The 24,162-nt window shown below is 42.6% G+C and overlaps 1 protein-coding gene across 2 annotated transcripts in view; it reads left to right on the forward strand.

The window, feature by feature from the left end:
• The window catches only part of ING5 (inhibitor of growth family member 5), a 409,877-nt gene that overhangs the window by 79,597 nt on the left and 306,118 nt on the right, over positions 1–24,162 (forward strand). For both annotated transcript variants that reach the window (XM_078665675.1, XM_078665674.1), the window contains one exon: positions 3,550–3,716. In XM_078665675.1, the coding sequence (XP_078521801.1) occupies positions 3,550–3,716 (167 nt within the window). The remainder of the gene's footprint in view (positions 1–3,549; positions 3,717–24,162) is intronic.

The raw sequence follows: 24,162 nt of genomic DNA on the forward strand, positions 1-24,162 counted from the left end.
GGCCGGCTAACAGGCCGACTGGGGAGGTACCGGGCAGTGTTCGCAAGTGCATTTTTATCCCCGCCATTTCCTGAATCACAGTTCCGCATCTCGTGTTGAAAACATGTGATGCCCCCTGTTATCCTGGGAAACGTAGTCTGGTCATATCGTGTGCGGAGAATCATGATATGATTTTAAAGTTTATGGTGGCAGGATTTGGGACTGTATAGCGAAACGGTTTTTATTAACTAACTGCTTGACAACATCCTAAGAAAGATATATTAGGAAAGTTGAAATATTTACCCATGCTCAAATATGTAGTGGAAAAAGGGGTCTGTTAATTCAACAGGCGCTATAAATAAATAGGGTATGCGCGTAGTTCTCAAATGTAAGTTCTAATGTGTTTTCAGAGAACAACGGGCCGCGTATCAGTTTCAGTTACGTGAGGCCCACTTTGTTTTTTGTTACACACAAAACAAAAACTTTATTGATCTTGATGCAACGAACAAACCCTAAAATATAAGGCGACCTGGTTCCATTATAGACAGATATTCTTAGAATGGACACTCACTTAACAAGTGCCGGTGTGAGTGCGATCACGCTCTATATAGTGTTGTAAGTGAACTAGACCATTAGTACAGGAGTAATGTAGACCACATAGAATATAAGTCAACTCCTATGATACTGTGAATGTTGGAAATCCAATAATCGAACTCCATATAACACATGGTACAATGTTGTCCATGGAATTTCGTCATTTAAGCCAGTCTTGTTACAACCCAGCCTGAACACCCACTTTTGTTCTCTTAACAGTAAATATTTTGAAATGTCAGTCAAGGTCCTGAGTAAGGCAAGGACAAAGAGGTCCATTATTATTGCTGAAACATGTCGACCTAAGAACACTAACCTGGGCAGATATTTATTAGAACTGCCCTACGTTGCTCTGTTTTTAATCTTGGGCATTTGAGTGAAATAATAAAATACAGTCTCTCTCATCTACCCAATTTTAAATCACCTTTTGCTTATAATTTCTTTTGATGCACTGCAATTTCTTTTCCCATCACTCCTCTCCACCAGCAATACATCTGGAAGTTCATCTTGTGTGACATTAGTTGATATAGGACACTGTTATCAGGTCCACAGTATCAACATGCCTGCCACACGATGGTAACATCATAAGGAGTCCCAGATGATGACCAGGGCGGTATCGAGTGGTGACTGATGGGATTTCCTTAATTTCAAGGATGTTACTGATTTCTTATACTTGCAAGAAATATTGCTAGAAATAGATGTCACTGAGGTAGTCTCTCTCTTTTTCTATTATTACACCCGTGGACATTCTTTTTGGTTATAAATATTTTGTTTAGAGCACACAATTTCTTTCAGGTAAGAATATTTGCCTGGGAAACAAAAAGTAACTGCTGATTGTAGTTCAAGGTTTTTGAAGAATTGCAGCGATCAGAAGCTGAATCAGGAGTACTTCAGGAAAATAGGTTGGCTGTGGGGTCCTCTGGGTATGGATATTTTTGCGAGCAGGTTGTCATTTCAGGTAAAGAATTATTACAGCTGGATGTCGAGTCCAAGGGCCCTAGCAGTGGATGCCTTTCTACATAGTTTGACGGGAATAAACATGTTTCACGAGAGGAATGTGTTCTAGTGCTGGTAACTTCATTTTGGGTGTTGCAGGCGTGGTTTCCAATGCTTTTGGACTTCGCATGTGAAATACCTTTTTATCTTCCTGCGATGGAGGGTCTGTTGAAAGACGTTGATGTTGAGGAACAACCTTTGGTTCAGACAGTAGCTTGGAACCTTCTTGTCTGGAAAATATCAGAAGATCTTCAAGCGTGTCAGGACTTTCAGGAAAGGCGTAGGAATTAAACGAGGAATCTTGGGCGCCAGGTACTCGGTATAGATACAAAGGAATTTTTAAATTATGGATACATTGGTGCTTGGAAAGGAGTTTGGATCCCATGGAGGCACCTACAGTAGAGGTGGTTAACTTTATAGTGGAACAATTCGAAAAAGGCCCTAGCTATAGAACAATAAATTGCTACAGATCAGCAGTGTCTGCCGGACACAGTCAGGTTGATGGCAGGAGTGTGGGTAAGAATGTGTTGATTTTGTAGGGTCCTAAAAAATATCAGATTACGGAGACCTCCTAGGGCGAGATATGAGGTCTTGTGGGATGTCAATATGGTTTTATCCTTGTTGACCTTATGGCCAAGTAATAGGTATTTGAAGTTGAAAAGATAAACTATGAAGTTAGCATCTTTGTTATGTTTGGTTTCTTGTTACAGAGTTTCAGCTGTGATCGCTTTGGAGGTAAGTAACCGGTTTATGACCCCTTTGGGGTGACATTTGATATTACAAAAGGAACTTAAACAATTTCAGAGATTATTATCCAAAGTTTGAAGCATGTACGAAGCTGTGTCTGGTAGATTGCATGAAAGAGTATGATCCACGAATAGAGGAGTATAATCCAGATGGAGTGAATCAATCAGTGATTTCTTTTATGAAGTCATTCAAGGCTGTGAATACAGCTACTATTGCAAGAGCGGTAATATGTACTGCGCAACAAGCAGGTGTTGAGTTTGAAAAAATGTAAAGCTCATTTAATGAGAGGTGCAATGCCAAACAAAGCTTTTTGCATAGGTGGTAGAGTGAAAGACATTATGAGAGTGGCTGATTGGTCAAATGCTTCCGTGTTTGCAAAACATTATTGCATGCCAATTGTCAACATGGCAAGTGTGGTATTAGAGGGATACCAACCTGCATAATGATAGCCTCCTGCCTTGTGATGAAATAGCGATTCTCCAAATAAAGTGCCTAGAGAATCTTAAAGAAATGAAAGACATGGAGGTTAGTATTATCCTCCCGTCCTCTCTTTGGTTTTATGTGAGTAATATATGTTAATTTGTGAGTGAAAAAAAAATTACATTTATAAAAAAAAACAAAGTGGAAAAAGAGATCTAAAGATAGCTTTGGTTACTTTGTAATTTGGGAGTATATTTAAAACATTTTCTTGTTTCTGAAAACAATTAATAAATCGGTGTATGGTGGATGAATACTCATGTGAGAACTGGAAGAGTGCAAGAAGATCATTCACATTGGCAAAACAAGAGGAAGGAACAAGGTTTTGCATATCATAGAGGAAGATGATTCTGTGAAGGGACTATTTATAAGTGGAGGATGGTTCTAGTTCTGAATTGTTAATGTTTTATGATGTAATATGTTCTTTTAAGTGCTGCATGGAGTGGCATTAAAAGATTAATGCATAATGCTAGCTCTGTGTCTTTAATGGAATTCAGATTCTCTAGGCACTTTGTTTGGAAAATCATTATTCTTAATTATTGACTATCGCTCAAATTAAAGATCATAAATATACTTTGCAATCAGGCATTTGCTTCTTTCATGTTTTCATGCATATTTCATATGCTGTCTGTCCCGTTCTTTGTGACTACAGTTAATGTCTCTGCGTAGGACTTTACTTTGTGTACATGACTATTTTCATTGTGTGCTTTGGCTAAAGTGTCAAACAGCTAACTTTATGCTATTTTCTCTTTTCTTCAGATAAAAAGAAAGAGATTGACTGCATGGCAGCAGAGTACATTGCTAATGTGCGCAGCCTATCTCCAGAACAACGGGTCGATTATCTGCAGCGTATCGAGAATGCGTATAGCAAGTGCAAAGAATACAGCGATGATAAAGTGCAGCTCGCCATGCAGACTTATGAAATGGTGAGGAGGTGGGGAAACATGGTGTATAGTTGAGGGCAACTTGATATACATATAAATGGTGCATGCTGAGATTGAGCAGAGATTGGCCAATAGGAAAGGAAGATGGCTGTCTAAATTAGGCATTTCGGGGCTTGTGACACAGTAGGAAGAACAGAGTACACCCTTAGATCGATCATTGTATCCATTTCTCTAGGGTGAGTTGTCTAAACTTGTGTTTTAGAAATGATGCTTATGAGGCTTGAAAAGGGAGGCGTTCCAAACTGAGACTCATGTGCCTCATTTTTTTTTTAACAACATTTATTAAGGTTTTCTTGTCTGCACAAACACACGCTGTGTAAAGTTTTGTAAGAAGATACATACCAATGGGAGGCGATGATACAATCATGTAATGCACAGTTATATGAAATCTTTTATGCACGGTATTAGCTCTCCCTCCAAAACAAAAGGAGAAAGTTGAAAAGAACACATCCCACATTGTGTTGCAATCTCATGGCACTCTTTTCAGTCTTTCTTCAAATCCTAACTCTAATCTAAACTCCATAACCTCCCCCCACCCATCCCTCCTCCCCCAGGCATGTCACTCCCAATTCTCCATAGGTACTGCAGTGTAGGTCTACTGTACTTGAGCTTCACTAACATATCAAGGATAGCAGTGTAATGGTTAACGCACAGCAGTTGCATAATCATGTTGCATGATATTTATAGGGGTATCCTGACAGGACACACTCAGGTGCAATCGTCCGAATCCACTACCGCTGGTGCGGCAATTACGGGATCTTCGTCGCTGTCAGTGTCTGGTATCTTCAGGAGCACTACTAATGTTTCCCATGCTTTTGCCGCTTCTAGTACCTTTTCACTACCGCCCTCTTCGCCAACTGCATCCGCACTACTCAGTCACACTCCGCCCATTTAGTGAATTCCTTCTTCCATCTGGCTATGTTGGGGCTCTTCTGAGTTTTCTAATGCATAGTGATTTACCATTTAGCCAATAAAAGACCCATGTCTAGGAATTTGCTAGTAATCTTGTTTTTGGCCATATGGGGAAACCAATGCAACATACATGGCCCTATAGCCGGTTCCAATTCCCTATCAGTGATGTTGTTTAGTAAAGTCACTACTTCGGACCAATAAGTATCTAAGAGTGGGCACCCCCAGAACATGTGATGGAATTCTGCCCCTTCCCCATGGCAGCGCAGACATTCATTTGAGCTAGTGTCAAAATATTTATTAATTTTCGCTGGGGTAAGGTAGGCTCTATGTAAAAGTGCTCAAATTGAAAATGGGCATTCCTGGTGCTCTTCCACGCTCTTTCCACTATATCAGCCCAGGCCTTTTCCGGGATCTCCGCCCCCACACCCTCCTCCCATTTGTGCCGCAGTGCATTCAGGGGTAATAGCATCTCCTGTGTCATACGTCTATACAGGCAGGTGACCGCCTTAAAGGTTCCCGGCGCTGTCACTATGTATTGACCCCCCCAGTGGCGTTTTTGGTTCAACAAGGCCCTCCCTCCAATGTTTACGGATAGCCGCGGTAAGTGCATAATGTAATAAGAAGTTCCCCCTCAGGTCAAATCGCTCCTGTAAGTTGTTAAAGGGAAGCATAGTGCCATCGTCATATAAATCTCCGACGGTAGACAGGCCTTTCTCTTTCCAACCTGCTAGTCCCCTCCAGGTACCTCTATGGGGTAACGCCTCACACATGGATAATGGGATGTCAGGCACATACGGAACTGTAATCCTCGCCCTTTTCAAGCTCCTTTTCCAACACTGGCTTGCTGTTTTGAGGTCCCCTGGGAGGTCGCCAGTGTGCATGGGAAGGTTCAGCACAATTTGGGAGAGCACTCTCAGCGCCGGGGCTCTGTCCCTCAGCTCTTCTTACCCTCGCATCCTAGCTGCCATGTTTTGTGTGAGCCATTGTAATTGGGCTGCTAGGTAAAAAGCCTCGAAACCAGGAACTGCCCACTCCCCCTCTGATCGTGAGCGCATCAAAAGAGCCAACGCTACCCGCCGCCTACTGGTACCCCACAGGAAGCCTGTGCCCATGGCCTTAAGTTGTTTTAAAAAATCATGACGGGATCCAAATCGGCAAGGTCCCAAAATAGTACATTAGTCTCGAGAGGGCCACCATTTTAAGCAAGGCCACTCGACCCGCCACTGATAATGGGAGCGTCCCCCAGAAATCAAAACTACCTGTCAGACCTCTGATTGCTCCACCGATATTGCCCTCTAACAGATCTCCCTGTGTATGATATATCCTTGTACCTAAATATGGCAGACATCTATACTCCCATTTCACCCCAGCGGTATCTTGCGGTCCATCTTTATCTCCAATGGTTGGGAACAAGCAGGACTTTGCCCAAATCGCTTGAAGTCCTGCCACCGTGCCTAGCTCATAAAGCAATTCCTTGGGCCCTCGGAGCACCTCTCTCGAATTCTCCAGAAACATTAACAAATCGTCTGCATACAGGGCTATATGGTGAATTTACCCATTCACGTGTAGGCCTTGGTAATGTTGCCCTGTCCTGGCCTTGGCCACTAGCGGTTCCACCGCCAACGCAAACAAGAGGGGGGACAACGTGCAACCCTGTCTCGTGCCCTGAGTTACGTCACAGGTGTCAGAAATCAATCCACCCGTTTTAACCCCCTGCCATAGAGTGCTTGTATAATAAGACCGTCCACTTTATTAATGTATCCCCGAGCCCAAATTTATATATTACGTGGAACAAGTAGGCCATTCAAGTTGATCAAATTCTTTTTCGATGTCAACTGCAAAAACAGTGGCTACGTCCTTCGGGTAGGAGTCTGCTTCTAAGATCTGCAATAAGCGCCGAACATTAGGAGCCGTGTTTCTGGTTGTGATGAACCCGGATTGCACTATGGTGGACATGTAAGGAAAGAGTTGGGTGGCTAAAATACTGCTCAATATCTTGTAATTGGTGTTAGGCATGGATAGTGGGTGATACGCAGATCTGGCCCAAGGTGATTTCCCGGGTTTAAGGACAGGGATGAAAATGGCCTCTCGCGTTGATGCGGGGAGCTGGCCTAACCGCTTTGCTTCATTATATAGCATTACTAATCTAGGTGCCAATTGTTCAGTGTAGGTTAGGTAGAATTCTATTGGGAGCCCATTTGTCCCCAGTGTCTTGTTCCACTCCATATGCTTAATAGCCCCCTTCACCTCTCCGATCTTAATATCCCTCTCTAACGAATCCGCCTGGTCTCTGTCCAAACGCGGTAGTCTGACTTCGTGTGTAAAGCTATGCAATTCGTTCTCGGTCAGGGTCGATTTACTCTTATACAAGTCTGTATAATACTCAAGAAATACCTCATTTATACGCTGTTGAGTGCAACAAGCCACTTCATGGTGGTCTCAGAGCTCCAGGGTCATTGAGCATCTTCGTGACAGGTTAGCTAGCCATCCTAAGAGAGCCCCAGATTTGTCCCTTTCTGCATGAGCACGCGTAGTATATGCCTTAAAATCAAAACAGTGTACTCGCTCTACTTGCACCGCTACCGCCTCGTTTGCTTCCAAGAGCCCCCCTTGCTTATCTGATCTCCCAGGTCGATCCCGCTCCACCTCCCGAAGGCGCTGGTCCTCTTCCCTTACCTCTGCCAAAAGCACTTTACGTACCCCCACTACTCAGAGATACAGCGACCCCTAACAACTGTTTTAAAAGCGTCTTTAATTTCTGGTAAACAAAATATTTAGCATCTTCTGTTTAGTAACTTGTAATCCTCGTAGGTTGTTTTTATGCCACTTTTGTTTTTTATTAGTCTCATTTGGGATCCTCTTTTTTTAGTTTGTTTTTCTTACTCCATTTCTCCATTTTCAGAAGGAGTCCTGACAGCAGAGTAGATACTTTGGACTCCAGTTTGGTCTTACTGTCATTCGTCCTTTACATTTTATGGTGTGCTGGATGGCCTTATGCAGCTAATGCAGCATGCTCAGCTGATTTCCAGCTCTGACTGGTGCAGGCAGGCAGCTATTTGGATCCAGATTTCTACCAGAATGTACCCCTTCCCCTTGGATTACTTACTGTAAGGAGAAGCTTCTGAGTCAGTCAGTCAGTCAAATCACTTTATTCAGTTAAATAAAACCATAAAAGTACAGAACATACAAATATAGACCCTTACAAAATACATTTGGCCAGATTATTTCATAAAATTCATATTATAATACAGAAATATACACTACAGGATTTAAAACATAAATAAATATGTAAAAACAATCTGATAAAAGACAGCTTCTGAGTCTAAACTATGCAAAAGTCACGCAGTATACTCAGACCCTAACCTTGTTTGCACTGCACTCCTGAATGTGTGATCCCTGGCAGAGCACAAGTATGACGTCTTAGAATGAATTGCTGATAAACAGTGTTGTACACTCTTCCCTGTTGAAATCTCTTCCTCATTGAAACTTGATGCAAAACTCTTACTTGCACACACAGCCCTTGCTGGCCCATCTCTTGACCATATCTCTCCTATAGAGTACAAAAGTGGATGAGAGTTTGCGATCTTATCATAAGTTCTTTCCCGTTGTTCTTCCTTCAACACTTTTCACAGGCAGGACTATTATTTGCTTTTTCATAACCCTGTTCTCTCTCCCTTGTACATTTGTATTGCTTTTGCACCTTCCTGGTCTGGATGCTGACTTAGATCTTTTCTTGCTTATATCTGGGAGGAGGATTCCAAAACCCATTTACAATCCTAGTTGTGTCAGGTCTCACTATAAGGTTAACCGAGTCAAATCTCCTGCTCATACGCAGGACATTTGCATAATGTCATTGTCTACTTCCTTGATTTCATAGTCATTCCATTTGCACTCTAAATAGCACACACCCACCACGTTGCAGTTTTTTTTTTCTTTTTTGGGAATTCTAACTCCTACGAAGTAAACCACAGTAACTAATTCCTCTATCTCTCACCAGTAGGCTAGAATTAACAATTGCCCCTGGAAATACATTTTGAATGTTTCAGAATTTAGATAAATGCCTGGGGCTGCCCTTCATCTCCTTGGTTTCCGCAGATTCTGGCCAAGGTGAAATGAGCATGTAAATCCTTTGAATTCTGTCGGCCTTGTGACTACTTGTATTCCTCCAAGAAAGCTTATTTTCCCAAGTTTCAAGCTTCTAAAAATCAAATTAACGCAATCATTTTCCTCTCCTGTCTGTACACACATAATGAAAAGTATACTCAAAGAACTTTTTAACCCTTCAAGTTGGCCCTCCTACATCATCCTGTCTAAAACTTTGTACAGTGACTTTGCAAAGTTTTTTTAATTATTATTATTCAGGCTTCCTTAACATCTTCTACAATTTCCTCCCCGTGTAAAACAAAACAGCGATCGGTTGAATAGTTAAATTAATCCCCGACCCTGGTATTGTTAAGGCCCTCATTCATTCCAGTCATGCTACTTTAGACAGAGATGCTTTGTGGCTCCATATACCGTGATCCCTTGCTCTGCTTCAGGCAGTTTCTCTATTGCCTCTGATACTTTGCATGAATTCTCGGCTACCTCACTGGATGTCATCTCGTCTTTTTGGTACTCACTGAGGTCCGGATCTCTTTCAGATCAATGCCCTGCACCTATTCTGTGGCTTGCAGTTGAAGTTTTGACCTGCTCTCACATATCTTTTTGATTGAATCTTTTGATTCGACAACAGTTCCATCTTTATGGAAACGCGTACAAGGAGACATATATAAAAAACATATTTACCAGACCCATCAGTACGAACCAGCTACCGGCCTGTTTCCCTACTTCCATTAAATGCCGAAGCAGTGGAAAAATAAATGTACAGGCTGCTCTCTTCATTAATTATGGTCTGGGCCTTCATCAGGTCAGATTCAGACCGATTCATGAAAATATAGTGCTTGTATTCACCATACTTGATAAGCTGAGGGCAATCGGATTAGGACAGGTCTGTAGGACAGGTCTGTAGGGAGGGATCGTTATAGACATATTGGGGACCTTTGACACTGTGTTCCATAGTACTCCAATTTCCCTTCTCTTCAGTCTCAGTGTAAGAGACAAGGCATTAGCAGGGTTAACTTTCTTTCAGGTCATTTAAAAGTTTTCGTATAGTGGCTGTCCATAGCGCCAGGACACCCGAATGGGCCAAAATTCGCTTTATAAATAGACTAAATTAAACGCGCTTAAAATACTTTTAAAGAAGCTATTCACGTTACACTCAAATGTTTTGCTATGAATAGAAAGTCACCAAATCCAGAGGGGCACCACCGTCTGACTAACTTATTTTGACCATTCTCCTTCGCTTGGAATTAACACCTTGTGAATTGTGTACAAATGTGTTCTGTAAATGTCTGTGAATCATTCATTCTAAACTTTATTTCGGTTTGTTTATGAACCATAAAAGTACCACAAGGAAAAAAAAAACACGTTTTAAGCAATAAAATAATACACATGTTACAACCTAGTTCATATACATAGTCCATAGGTTTCCATTTGGTTATGGAGTCCCGTTAAGATATTTAAGACAATAAATTATATATTAACAGATTAAAAGGTTAAAATACAATAGAAACCCAAAGTTTTCCTGGGAAAGTTATCTAACAACAAACCAGGGGGCTTTGTTACTTCCGAAACATTCTCCGTCTTGTTAACCACATAGAAAACAAGAACTTAGCAATGGCTGTAACTATTAGTGCATTGGTGTCGAATTTTAAAATTCTAAAAAACTCTAGATAATTCTTAACTCCCAGGTTCACACATAGCTGTATAATCCATTTCTTTCTACTGTTGCAGTAGGCAGGACAGAACAAGATTACATGCATTAAGGTCTCATTAGGGTTTTCGCAACCTGGACAGGGTCGAGCTGGACCCTCTTTCCATTTGTCTGTGTATGAGTGCAGAGGCAGTGTGCCGTATCTAAACTGTAGATACAGTTTCTTTGCTAGAACCGGTTCAATCATATCTAGTTCCTTCTCAAACCTGTAAACGTTCTTAAGATCTAAGAAACTATCGGTAAGACTGGAGGGCCTGGCTGATTGGAGAGCTTCCTGTAGATTATGATGTTTTATGGTCTCAGCCAGGGTTTGTCTCGAGATAGCTTGGCATGCGGCCTCCGGATTGGACCACAGGTTCTCCATGCCAATCCTGGTCGCCTGCCCCCTTATGAATGATAACCACTGTATCCTGCCTACACCCTGACAGGCCATCACGGTCTTCAGTTCTTCTCTATAGCTCTCAAGCTCCGGGACACTCCACAATCTTCGCCAATAGAGAAGTGGGCGAGAGGCAATTGCTTCTGCAATTGGCCTCAAGTTTAGATCCAGCCTTAGTGGAATTAACGGTGTGTTTTTTGGTAGAGAAAGCAACTGTCTAATGAAGTTATTCTTAGTAACACTGATCTCAATTGCTGGTCGGTGCCCCCAGAGTTCCGCCCCGTAGAGAGTGGAAGATCTGTCTTGAACCTTATATATTTCTAGCGGTGCACTCACTAGTTTGTGCACGCAAGTTTTCTGCACTCTTAAGATTCCCCCCGCGGACTGTGAAAGCCCTAAATTAGCCCTAGACATTTGGGTGTCCCACCCCATTTTGTCGTTCAGCGTCAAACCTAGGTAGACAAAGTTATTTACCCTTTCCAGGGGTCGTCCATCCATTTTCGGGTGAGGGCAATTAATTGTGCTGGCGTTAAACACCATGTACTTTGTTTTATCTATGTTAATCACCAGATTCCTTTTCTTACAGAATTCGGTAAATTGGTCTAACACCCGCTGCATCCCCATTGGTGTTTTTGAAAGCAGCAGGGTGTCGTCCGCAAACATTAGTGCAGGAAATTTACCGCCAGCTAAATTGGGGGCATCAATATTATTTGCGCTGGTCAAATCATCTATGAGGCCATTTAAGAAAAGGGAAAATAGAGTAGGGGCAAGTACACACCCCTGCCTGACTCCCTTCTCGATTGGGAATGCTCTAGTCAGCTGACCAGATTTACCATAGCGTACCTTCGCAAAGGTTCCTTCATGGAGTCTTTTAAATTGAGGGCACAAGTAAGGAGGAATCCCCATATTGGTTAGTATACTCCACAGTTGGTTCCTATCCACCATATCAAAGGCGGATTTGAGGTCCACAAACGTTAGGTACAGGCTGCCCCATCCAGGACCACATGCTTCCAGTAGAGTACCTGGAGCCGTAGTAGTTGGTCAATGGTCGATGTTTTGGCTCTAAACCCTGCTTGCAGGTGGGAGAGAATATTGTTCTCTATGATCCAATCCTGCAAGCGTTGTAAAAGGAGTCTGGCATAGATTTTTTGTGTAACATCAATAAGGCTAATTGGCCTGTAATTTGATGGTGCCAGCGGAGAGCCCTTTTTGTAAACCGGAATGATTTCGGCCCCCAGCCAAGTGTTGGGGAGTTCTTGTCTGTCCAAAATGGCATTAAATAGGACAGTCAAGTAAGGAACCCATATTTATAGCTCATCTTTGTAGAGATCACCAGGAATCCTATCCAACCCCGGGGCCTTATTAGGTTTCAGTGCTAGTACCGCTAGTGTCACTTCCGACAAAGTAAATAAAGGAGGGTGCCAACTTGGATCCAACCTCAGGGGAAAACTTGATAAGTCACTAGTTAGGGAAGCGGGACTAGAATAAAGATCTCTAAAGTAAGCACACCAAGCTTCCTCAGCGATGTTAGGATCGATCTTGGACTTGCCCTCTACCTTCCCAGTGTGGACCAGATTCCAAAAGGATCGGGCATCTTTCGCAATTAATGCCTGTTTGATTGCATGCCATCTCTCAGTTTCCCATTCAGATTTTGCATGGAACAGGAGATCCTTATAGGCCTTCCTTGCAATCATAATGGAAGTCCTACTGCCTGTTTTAAGAGCGGATACTAAAGTAGTTTTCGCCCTCCTACATGACTGGTTATACCAGGGATTAGGGTCCCGTGGCTGCCGTTGGCTCTGATTGGAGGGTTTGTAGAAGCTGCCCGCCAAGGCCGTCATTAATTCTTTATGGATTTCTAAAATTTTAGCGCCTTCCGCATAATTTGGGACACTCTCGTACAGTGCTGACAACCGCTCTAGCTGAGGAATTACACTTTTGTACATCGAAGCCAGATTTTCTGGTGAAGTCTTAATAGAGGCCCAGCGGATTCTTTTACCACCCTGTATAATCCTAATATTGCTAGAAACCATGTCAGCCTCTTGATGCACCCCCTCAGGATGTGGCAGATCCAGATCCACCACCAAAGGGTTATGATCACTTTCCGAGCGATCGTGTACATGGAAGTTACGGATCAGTGGCCATAAAGACAAACTAGCCATAAAATAATCAGTTATTGACGAATGGCCCATTCCATTATAAGTACGCTTTCCTGGACTATCCCCCGGAAAGCGACCATTACATGCTCTAAGTGAAAATGTATACGTCAAGGATGTGAGCTGCATAACCATAGGTGACCAGGATTTAGTTTGATAGACATTAGGAAATGGAATCTGGCAGGCGTCATCCTCATCTGACGATATCTGAATAACCCCCCCAAGTGTCTCGTAGTGGCAGTTGAAGTCTCCCCCTATTAACACCTTAGTCTCGCTAGGGAGGCTGTTCAATAGATTAGTTAAGGACTCTAGAGTCTGTGATGTCCCTCCCCCACGAACAGGGCATAAGTAGATATTAATGATTGCCAATTTGGGTGTGTTTGGGCGAGCTAAAAGAATACATAATATGTCGCGGCTATTAGTATTGATCCTTTTAACCGAGAACCCAAGATGGACACCCACCCATATGGTCAGGCCACCAGATGGCCTGCCTCTAGCACCCTTTATGGCAAGTTCAGCGTAGGTAACAAACCCCATTCTATGGTGGGTGGTCATAGCCCATGTTTCTTGAAATATACAGATACCATAAGTATCCACAAAATCGCACCAATCAGTGCTGTCTAGTTTTGTAGCCAAACCCGCCACGTTCCATGATAGGGCCGCTAGATGTCTGCTTTGTCGGGTCGGTGGGTCAATTAGCTGATTGGAAAATGTAGCAGATTCTACGTTTGGGTCACCTGCTTCAGGGCTCATCTGTCCCTTAGGTATGTTGTGGCTAGATATGGGGAGTTTGGCCTCGTGTGATATGGAGGGGGCAATAGTAGGTTGGGAGAATGTAGACGTCAGCCTAATCCCACTCTGAGTGTCCTCCCGGGCTGGCTCCCCTTTACCCACCCTTGAACTAGTTAGAGGAGGAATGATGGAGGCGGGAAGTCAATCACAGCCATCGAAGCAGGAAAGGACACCATATCTGTTAGAAGTTTCCAGCGGGGTAAAAGGGATCAAATGCTCCATACTCCTGTTCCCATACAAGTAGTCCAACCCCCCTGAAAGCATACTGCGGCCACTAGCAGGGACTATATTCCACCCCGAAGTGTGTCTGTGAATCATATATTAAACTAGCAGCCCGTCCCGACGTTGTCCGGGAGTAATTAGGCTTCAGGGCCCCCGCCCGCCCCGACGTTGTCCGTGGGTCCCCCGGAGCCTTCCTCCATATATTGCAGTATTATACCTCTATGTTTACTTTGTACGCTTTTGTAACCTGCACACGTCACTTTTTCCTCCTGTAATGCACCGTTTGGCTCACTTTTGTAATGCTCCGTTTGCTTCCTCTTGCTCACGATGTACGCTTTTGTAACCTGCACACGTAACTTTTTCCTCCTGTAATGCACCGTTTGGCTCACTTTTGTAATGCTCCGTTTGCTTCCTCTTGCTCACGATTGTCATTTTTGCTTAATTTTTCCGCCGCTCACCGCTCCTAAATAAATAACCTACCTCATCCGCCGTTCACCGCTCCTCCCCGCCTGTCCGCCGCTCCTCACCGCCTGTCCGCCGCTCCTCACCGCCTGTCCGCCGCTCCTCACCGCCTGTCCGCCGCTCCTCACCGCTCCTCCCCGCGCCATGTCCGCCAGTCCTCCTCGCGCTCCTGGACGCCGTTCCTCCCCGCACTCCTCACATCAGCACGCACGTCGCGGCCTGCGCTTCTTCCAAGGGACTACTTTTTTTTTCCGGTAAATTTTTTAAATAACGTATATTTATCAAGTTTATATATCCTATGTCCATCTGCACACCCTGACGATTACAACGATGTATCGGGTGTGTGGATTGGCGCTGTGGTTCCCGAGTTTACCCGCCTCAAAGGTTCATAGTTCTTCCTTTATAATAGTAGTATAGATTAATAGATGGATTGTATAATATAGTAAAGTAGGAGCGTTGTTAATTATTGTACCCCTGAGAAACACACTGAACTGCTGAGCTCTTCAATAGAATTTCTCTCATTCAATTCACCAAGCTGTATATTGGATGGAAAAATGAAAGATTTTGCATGTATTTGTCTGAAGAATTTTCAACTCTATTAAGTATGTTGATGCAAGGATTATGCTTATCGAACTTTACAGCATTTTTTTCAGCAGCCAATTAAAACAGTAAAACAGAAAATATACAACAGGGGTGTGGAATTTAATCAAATATCTACTTGTCCATGGGGCAGTTTGCTTCATAAATCTACTTGTCCTGTAACAAAATCCACTTGTCCCTTTGGTGCCATATAGTGCGGCAACTAATTATGGCAGCAATCTCATTATATAAGAGCTCTGATATAGCCTCTCTGATTATGCCTGGGCACATACCATAGTAGTGTTTGAATACTTGCAATCCCCTTGCCACATTTCCGCAGATCTACATACTGGGGCTGAAGGTAGTGGTAAGCAATAGTTCCAGGGTAAGAATGCCCGTTTGAGTCTGTACAAACCTACTAACTTGCATGTTTTAAGAGTTTTCAACAACTCTTCTCTAATCTTTTCCCATACAGAAAAATAGTGGATATGTACTCCTACAAACACAAGTGGAATCTGGTGGTCAATCAACTACCGAGAAAGAGAAATGCAAATTTCATACTTATAGTCACAAACACATGTCTTACATCCAGTAACTACTCATACAGATGAACTCCTTATAGCACAATCAAGGGGCTATAGGATTTCCATCAACTGCCCATCGTGGCCTGTGTCATCATCTGGAATTCCTGCATGTCTACCACTGCACCACACAACCAAAAGGGGTGCCACTGTGGATTGAGTGACATACTAGTCAGACAGCAGTAACCAAGTTATTCACCAAACTGGATAGAAAAAAATGGATAGAATTACTCATACTAACATATGTTCAAGATAGTCAATGGAAATAAAATGTGCAGTGCCAAAAAATGTGAAGATTAAAAAGGATATGGAAGCAAACAAACACTTTTATTCACGTATTGTTTCCAAACCTAATAAAAAGGTGCAGGAGCGGCTTTTATCAAATATGCTGCTGTTCTAAATGGTTAACTAGTTTCAGCTATATAGGGCCACTCGCCCTGGCTTTCTTCAGGACATTATCATGTACAAGCTACTGCAGATTGTGAAGTAAACAAATGGTGATTAAACGAATACCTCCATACAGGCAGGGTGATCTTCACACCTGTCCTCTATTCTCATCAAAAAACTTCAAAGTAAATCGGATGTGATCATCAACAAATCCGATAAAGGTGGGAACATTGTTTTGTGGTCAAAAAAAGATTATTTTACTGAGGCGGATCGACATGTAAAGGACCAAACTTGCTACAAAAAGTCAACAAAACATGAAATGAGAAAAGCTGAAGAATTAACTCGCAAAAAGATTCTTCAATGGCGGAGGATTGGACTGATCACGAAAGAGGAAACAAGTTTTTTAATCAATGAATCTCCTATCACACCAGTCCTTTATTCTCTGCCAAAAGTTCATAAGCTAACTCAACCTGTGCCTGGAAGGCCTATCATCTCTGCCCAGGGTAGCAATAATGAAAATGTGTCCAAATATGTTGATTATTTTTTACAGCCGTATGTGAATAGTTTGCCTTCTTTTTTGAAAGACACTACTGACTTTCTCAACAAGGTCAATGATGTAATTTGGAGCCCTGCTTTTATTTAGTTGTGATGGACATTGAGTCCCTATATACAAGCATCAATCACTGTCATGGCATAAGGGCCGCCAAACATTTTCTTGATGAGCGTGATATCTCCATGAGGGAACACAATGATATGTTGCTTCAAATTATTGAATTATGTTTAACCACCAATTCCTTTCAATTCAATAATGAGATCTACCAGCAGTTACGTGGTGTCGCAATGGGTTCATGCTTCTCCCCCAGCTATTCATGTTTATATGTTGGATGGTGGGAGAAGCATGTTCTCAGAACGGCCCACGGGCGCTGGTGGAATCTCATTGCGCACTACTGGAGGTATATTGATGACGTTTGTCTCATATGGAAAGGGTCCAGGGATGAACCCATACAGTTTGTCAAAGAAATTAACATCAATGATTTAAACCTTAGATTCACTGCAACTATTGACAAAACCAAGGTAGAATTCCTGGACGTATTGCTATATGTCGAAGAGTGAGTGTTGCAGACTATGTTACATCGTAAGTCTACTGCTGGGAACTCCATCCTGCATGCCTAGAGTTCACATCCCAGGCACCTAATTAATATCATACCATATGGCGAATTTATTCGCATACGTCGTATCTGTAGTTTAGAACAGGTATCTAGAAAGTGTCAAACGGAGGCATTCCAACGGTTTCTAAATAGAGGCTATACTAAGAAACAATTGATTTTGACCCTGAATAAAGCTAATGCCAATCAAAGGGAAACACTTCTTCAAGCTAAGTCTAATCAAATATCTATGACTATGGCAGCTGATAACGCTGTGCAACCCGTCAGGCTTATTACTACTTTCAATGTACAGGAGCAGTCTATCCGTAGAATTATATACTCTGAGTGGCCAATAATTATGACTGATAACATTTGGAGGCCAATTCTACCAGACTTGCCAGCTATCACCTTTTGAAGGGCTCCCTCTATGAGGGATGCCCTGGTTAAATCTATGCCTGAGGTGAGAGCAAAAAGCACTTGGTTGACGAAACCAGGCTTTTTTAAGTGTACGTCCTGCCGAGCCTGCACTTTTGCCAAAAACTCGACTCACTGTGTAACAGCTTTTAGTGAGAAGTTGATTGCCATCAAGGAGCACCTGACATGCCGCACTGAATACGCTATATACAAATTGTGATGTACATGCAATTTGGAATATATAGGTAGTACACTGCTTCCTGTACATAAGCGTATACTACAGCATGTCAGGGCGATCGTGTATTCGGATCATAATTACCCGGTGGCCAGGCATTTCAGATCAGTTCATGCCAACAAACTCAAGGATCTCGAATATACTGTTTTGGGATCAGTTCCTAACCCCGGACGGTGGGGGGGAACCGCGATAAACTCTTCAGACAAAAAGAATTCCAATTCATTCTTGCTTTAGACACTCGAGTTCCTAACAGGTTGAATATGAATAAAGACCTACACAACTTTCTTTAAGATCTTTGTCAACCTGTTAAGCATCACGTTTATTCTGAGGTCTCCCCAGTTCTTTACTTAACTGTCTTTGAATATTTGAATAGATAGAGATTGTATGTACTGTTTAGTATTGCTTGGGCTCAAGCCATTCTCTGTACATTTATAAATAGATGTTTTTTGCTTCCGCTGCTATTTAGTTAAGATATTTTATGCACTTTACATAGCTTTTTTTGCACAGCACTTTTTTGCACATATTAGACATTAGGCTTAGCTATAATTTACTTCAATCGACCTTTAACAACCAGGTTGGTCACTTGTAATAACACTAGGTACGATCCAATATTCTTTTCTTTTTTCATCAGTGCGTGTAATGGAGCTAGTGGGGAAACAGACGTACTTGTTTCGCCCATTCGTCCTTTGAAATAGTCAGTTCTATTGCTGTGTTCTGTATATGCTTCGCGACCTGGTGAGTCCATATAAATCTGCACTTGCATTGGATTATTATATATATTTTTTATGACCAGGTCTAGATATATAGAGCACCTGCCATAATATGAAAATGCACTGACACTTTAATCATAGCACTCTATTTTAGTACTGATGGCTGTAAAGGATTGATGGTTACAGCTGTGTGGCGTGTACGCTTTGCAATTATGGTTGTGATGTAGGTCGAGTTTTGACGTTTATCGTTTGTATTAAAGGACATGATCTTAATAGTTTTGTTCATGCTTCTAAATGGATACAGTATTAAGGACCAATGCACTACGCTAGAACCCATTGTCGATATGTATTTTTGCACCAAGCACTTTATTGAACAGCGCTTTTGCACATTTATATCTACATATCTTCTAATGATTTAATGTTTTAAATTGCTATTCTGCTTGCATTATGAGACAAGTTCTTATCAGCTTTGATTATATCCAATTTGCATTATGATTAATTCAATTTTATTAGAATTCAAATGCTGAATCTTGTCTTGCACTGAGCACTTTTTTCCAACAGCGTATCTTTGCACAATGAGTCTAACATGAGTTAACATTTTATACTGTGATATTGTTGCACTATGTACAGATTATTACAAACGATCATTCGTGTTCAGTATGTCTATCCAGAGATTAACTATTATAGTGTAATTTTAAGCCATTGTCTTTCTGCTTGGTGTTTTTATGTGTGAAAAACATTGAGCCTTTTCTCTAAGGCTATTTGTGCACTTTATTCACTTCAGATCACTTTAAATGTCGTCATAGCTAATGGACGCATCATGTGACCAAGCTCCCACGAGGAGCGAAACGCGTCATGGAGGGCACTTGCCTGAGATTTTCTATGCCGAAATAAATCTCTGCACTGCTTTGCCACAATTCTTTGTGTGGAGGTCCTTTATTCGCCTAAGGAGATTTCGTGAGGTCCATACCTGTGATCTGTGAGCTACTGTTCCTAGAGGAGGGACGGGCAGGATTTGTCTGAATATATATATATATATTACCTACTGGAAGTCGCCAGTAGGTAGTTATAGTTAGGACCTAGCTACCATAGGAAATCCGCAACATTCTAGTGGGAATAACTTTGGCGCCGGTTGAGGAATTTGCGTGTAATTTTCCAAAATTTTGGCCAGCTCCGCTCTACTCCTTCCCTGAAAGTTTCGGGGGGATTCGTGAAGTGGGGGCTGAGAAAAAAGGGGGGTCCCAAAACGTGTTTTCCCCATGTTAATTTCCATAGGACGGTCTGACAAGTCTACAGCCCGAACCGCTGAATGGAATTACGCCAAACTTGGCAAAATTGTAGGGACTGGTACGCAGATGTGCCTTTGCTATATTTGGTGAAAATTGCTCCAGTGTTTTTTTTGAAAATTAACTTCAAAAACACATATATATCTATAGGCGCGCTCCGAGCGCTCACCGGTACGCGTACCGGGGAGCGCACCCGGCGCGCTACGGGAGTGCGCAAGCGGAAAGCTGATTGGCTCTCGGATGTCTGTCAACATTCTAAACAGTACGGAGAGTCCGCCATCTTGTGTCTCGGTAGAATCGAGACACAAGAGGTTACACAAGAGGTTCAAAAAAAGGGGGAAATGATTAAAAGGGGGCAGGGTAGACACCCCTGACCCCCTAGTTTTTTTGAGGGGGGCCTAGAAGGACTCTGAAGGGCAAAAAAACTATATATATATTTTTTTAAATTTCCGCGGGGTGAGCGCTGGGTGCGCTCTTAGGTGCGCTCTCTGGTACGCGCACACTGAGCACACCACAGGGAAAAACAATGTAAAAAATGATAGTAAAAAAATTATTTAGAATGCTTAGAGGTAGGGTAGCTCTGAAAAGAGCTGTTGTGTTATGTGTGTGTTTTTTGTTCCTACAAGTAGGTACCGATGCAGAGTCTCATGTTACAGAGGATGACTCTATTCACATCATCTGTAAAATGAACACCATCTCTCCTATAGATGCCTTGCATGTTGTAACGCAAGTTGTTGTGGTAAATGGAACCCATACCATAGTCTCTGAGGAAAGCAGAAACAAATGTATTTACATGTTTCCTTGCTTTCTCAATCTGTGGACAAAATTGGTTGGACCAGTTCCATTTTTGCCTTTGGCATATATTAGAAAATACCAAGGCAGTTTTTGGAAAAAGTGACATCAATTGCCCAAAGATGTCCTTTAAAAGCATTTCCAGACCTACCCCAGTCAAAGTGCCTAGGTCATTTCCACCACAGTGCACAATTATAAGGTCAGGCTGTGGAAGATGCATAAAGGATTTTATCAATGGTATCAGTTGGTGACTTCTTAATCCTCTCTGTCCAATCCACACAATGTCCACATTTGGTAAATCAAGGTTGTAAATTCCTCTGTTGCTTGCATATTTTTCACTCCAGAAGACATAGCTATGACTCACAAACCAGACTTTAGGCATCTTAAAGGTAGATGTGCTTGTAATCAGATGAGTTGTGGAAATGAAATGGCAGTTTGATTATGATAAAAAGTGGTTGAGATTCAGTGCACTTTAAAAACCAGAAATGATTGGTGCTTTCTTAAAAATCTCCACTTAAAGAAGTCATTTCAATGGTTGAGCACTAGTCATTTAAAGAAGCATTGCATTTGATCAACTAGTACATTGAGAGGTCAAACACCCTTGATGGATTATTTTGCAACATAGTATGATGAACTTCTGAACTGTGTGCTGGGTTAGGAGGGAGTTACCATGGTAACAGGGGAATGAGCACTGGGGGGATGGGTGAATATTATGTGAGTTTCAAAGTGTTTCATTCTATCCATCCTCTTAGCCTCTCACTCCTCTTCTGTCACACTCACTCCCTATAACTGAGCCATACTCTCACACTCACCTTCTTTCAGACCTTCTCCTTTACTTTCCTTCCTCTCTCTTCCCTTCCTTCGCTCCTTCACTCTTTTCCCTTCCCTTACTCTCCTTACTCCACTTCACTAACTCCTTCTTTTACTCCCTCTGTCCTCTTACTTCTACACTCCCCTTCCCTCATTCTCTCTCTGTTAGCCTCATTCTCTCCGTCGTCTTAGTCTCTCACTCCTCTTCTGTCACGCTCACTCCCTATAAGTCAGCCACACTCCCACACTCACTTTCTTTCAGACCTTCTCCTTTACTTCTCTTCCTCTCTCTTCTCTTACTTCATTCCTTTACTCTTTTCCCTTCCCCTACTCTCCTTACTCCACTTCACTGACTCCTTCTTTTACTCCCTGTGTCCTCTTACTTCTACACTCCTCTTCCCTCATTCTCTCTCTATTAGCCTCATTCTCTCCGTCCCCTTAGTCTCTCATTCCTCTTCTGTCACGCTCACTGCCTATAACTCAGCCATACTCCCACACTCACCTTCTTTCAATCCCCTACTTCACTTCCCTTCCCTTCTTGTTCCTTTTTTTGTTCCCTCACTCATTTTCCTTTCCTCTCTCACTGCACTCCACTTCACTCACTCCTTTTGAATTTGTTAAGAATACAGCTCTTTTTTGAGAATCGGAGGTAGTTTTAAAAAGAACTGTTTTTTTCTTCTTTTTTAGGTTTTCTTTGTGAACAAAAACAGGGAATGTCAAAATGCTCAACAGGAGCAAAAAAAAGAGTAAAAATTAGGGCTGGGGGCGGCAGCGGTCGTTTTCCCTTGTACGTACAATGTTCATGATACTTTGTTCTCCGTAACAAAGGAGTTCATCACAGTCCTTATATTTTATAGAAATGCCATTAAAAACAGGTTGAATGTTAGGAATCAGCTGCTCAGGTCTACCTCTCACGGATGATGTAGTTGGTCCTCCAGTAGATGTTGAACCACCATCCCTTGGGGCATTTCGTGCCAGAGCCCTGACACTCTCCCGGCAGTGGCGGCTGGTGACATTTGAAAGTGGTAGGGCGTAAAACAATTATCATACTTCACTGCGGCGAGTGAGCAAGCGTGAACCACCTAAGGGAGGTTGGGGGGTCTCCCCCTGAGAAAATTGTGAAAAAAGAGTGGGCAAATGGTGCATTTTCAAGCAAACCAGAAGGTGTGAAGAACAGCACTGGAATGCTTTCTGCCCAGAACTCAGGATCCTTCCCACCTGGCAGTGCCAAAGGAAAAAATGAAAACCTGCCTCTTCAATAAGGCTTTTCTAGCTCTCTCCAAAACTCACAGAATGCCCCCCATCTCATGCAAAGAAAAAGTCCCTGAAAAATGTTAAAGTGCCGCAGTGGAGCTCTGTGAACTGAGTAAAGAACAAGTGACCTGAGCCAGTCAGATTTTGCTCATCCTGTACATATGTAGGGGTTTTGGTTACACATGAAATACACCTAGACTTAATGTCCAAAGCAGCATTACAAAGTGGCTACTAGCCAAAAGTCAGCACACAACAATTCAATTAAATACATAAATAAATGAAGTGAGAGAGATCCTGCTGAAGCACAGCGACAGATGTAAGGATAAGAACACCACTCTGATCATCTGCCCTCAGAACCCCTCTTCCACCTCTCATTTGCACAGGGCTCTCTGCCCTCAGTACCCCTCCTGTGCATAGGGCTCTCTACCCTCAGTACCCCTCATCCACCCCTCCTGTGCACAGGACTCTCTTCCCTCAATACACCTCATCCACCCCTCCTGTGCACAGGACTCTCTTCCCTCAGTACACCTCATCCACCCCTCCTGTGCACAGGGCTCTCTTCCCTCAGTACACCTCATCCACCGCTCCTGTGCACAGGGCTCTCTTCCCTCAGCACCCCTCTTCCTTCTCTCTTGTGCACAGTGCTCTCTGCCCTGAAAACGTGGAAGTACGTGAGAGTGAAAAGTATAAAAGAATGACAGAAAAAAGAAGATAGGACGCTATTTAAAAGAGTGGACATGCATTTGTTAAAGATCTTTAACCCAGGCTGGCACAGACTAATTAACTGCCCTTTGCACTGAAATAAACACATTTATACAATTCCACTTTAAAGATCTCATCTTACTGATACCGCATCACCCAAGTGAATCCTCGTCCCATAAAATATTTCCTCCTTTCTTTTTTCATGCCATATTAAAGCATTTATATTTTGAGTTTTGAACTTGCTGCTTGTCTCTTTAAAACAGAAAAGGACACACTCAGCTGCCGCCTAATACAATGGATGGATCTGCAATGAAAGCGTTGGCTTTCCCTGACCTGAAATGTGCGTCTCAGCTGTAGTCATTTAGGAGCACAGAATCAAACTAACGTCGTGTTCTTGAGGAAAAACAACAGCGGAAAATTCCCGGGGAATTCAAGTGAGGAAAAAAATTATCGTCTCGAGTCCACCCGCCACGGACAAATACAGCTGTCTACTCTAGTAGACAGTGTGGGGCATTAAGTGGAATTTGAAGGTGGTTCCTGCAGGGCAGCCACGAACCACTTAGCATAAGAAAAACATGTATTTTAAACACAACCTGCAGGTTTGCTGAATCTGCACTTCCTTGGGTTATCATAAACAATTGTGAGTGACACAATCCGGTATTTTCACTCAAATGAATCGAACACTCAAAAGCACTGATTGACGTGCAAATTGTGCAAAACAGAAACGCCCCAAGTTTAGAAGGAGAGCGTTCCCCCAAAGGGATCCAGCCAGCGAAATTTGAAAGTACGACAAACGAT

The sequence above is a fragment of the Lissotriton helveticus genome, chromosome 11 (genome assembly GCF_964261635.1).
Source record: "Lissotriton helveticus chromosome 11, aLisHel1.1, whole genome shotgun sequence".
NCBI lineage: Eukaryota > Metazoa > Chordata > Amphibia > Caudata > Salamandridae > Lissotriton > Lissotriton helveticus.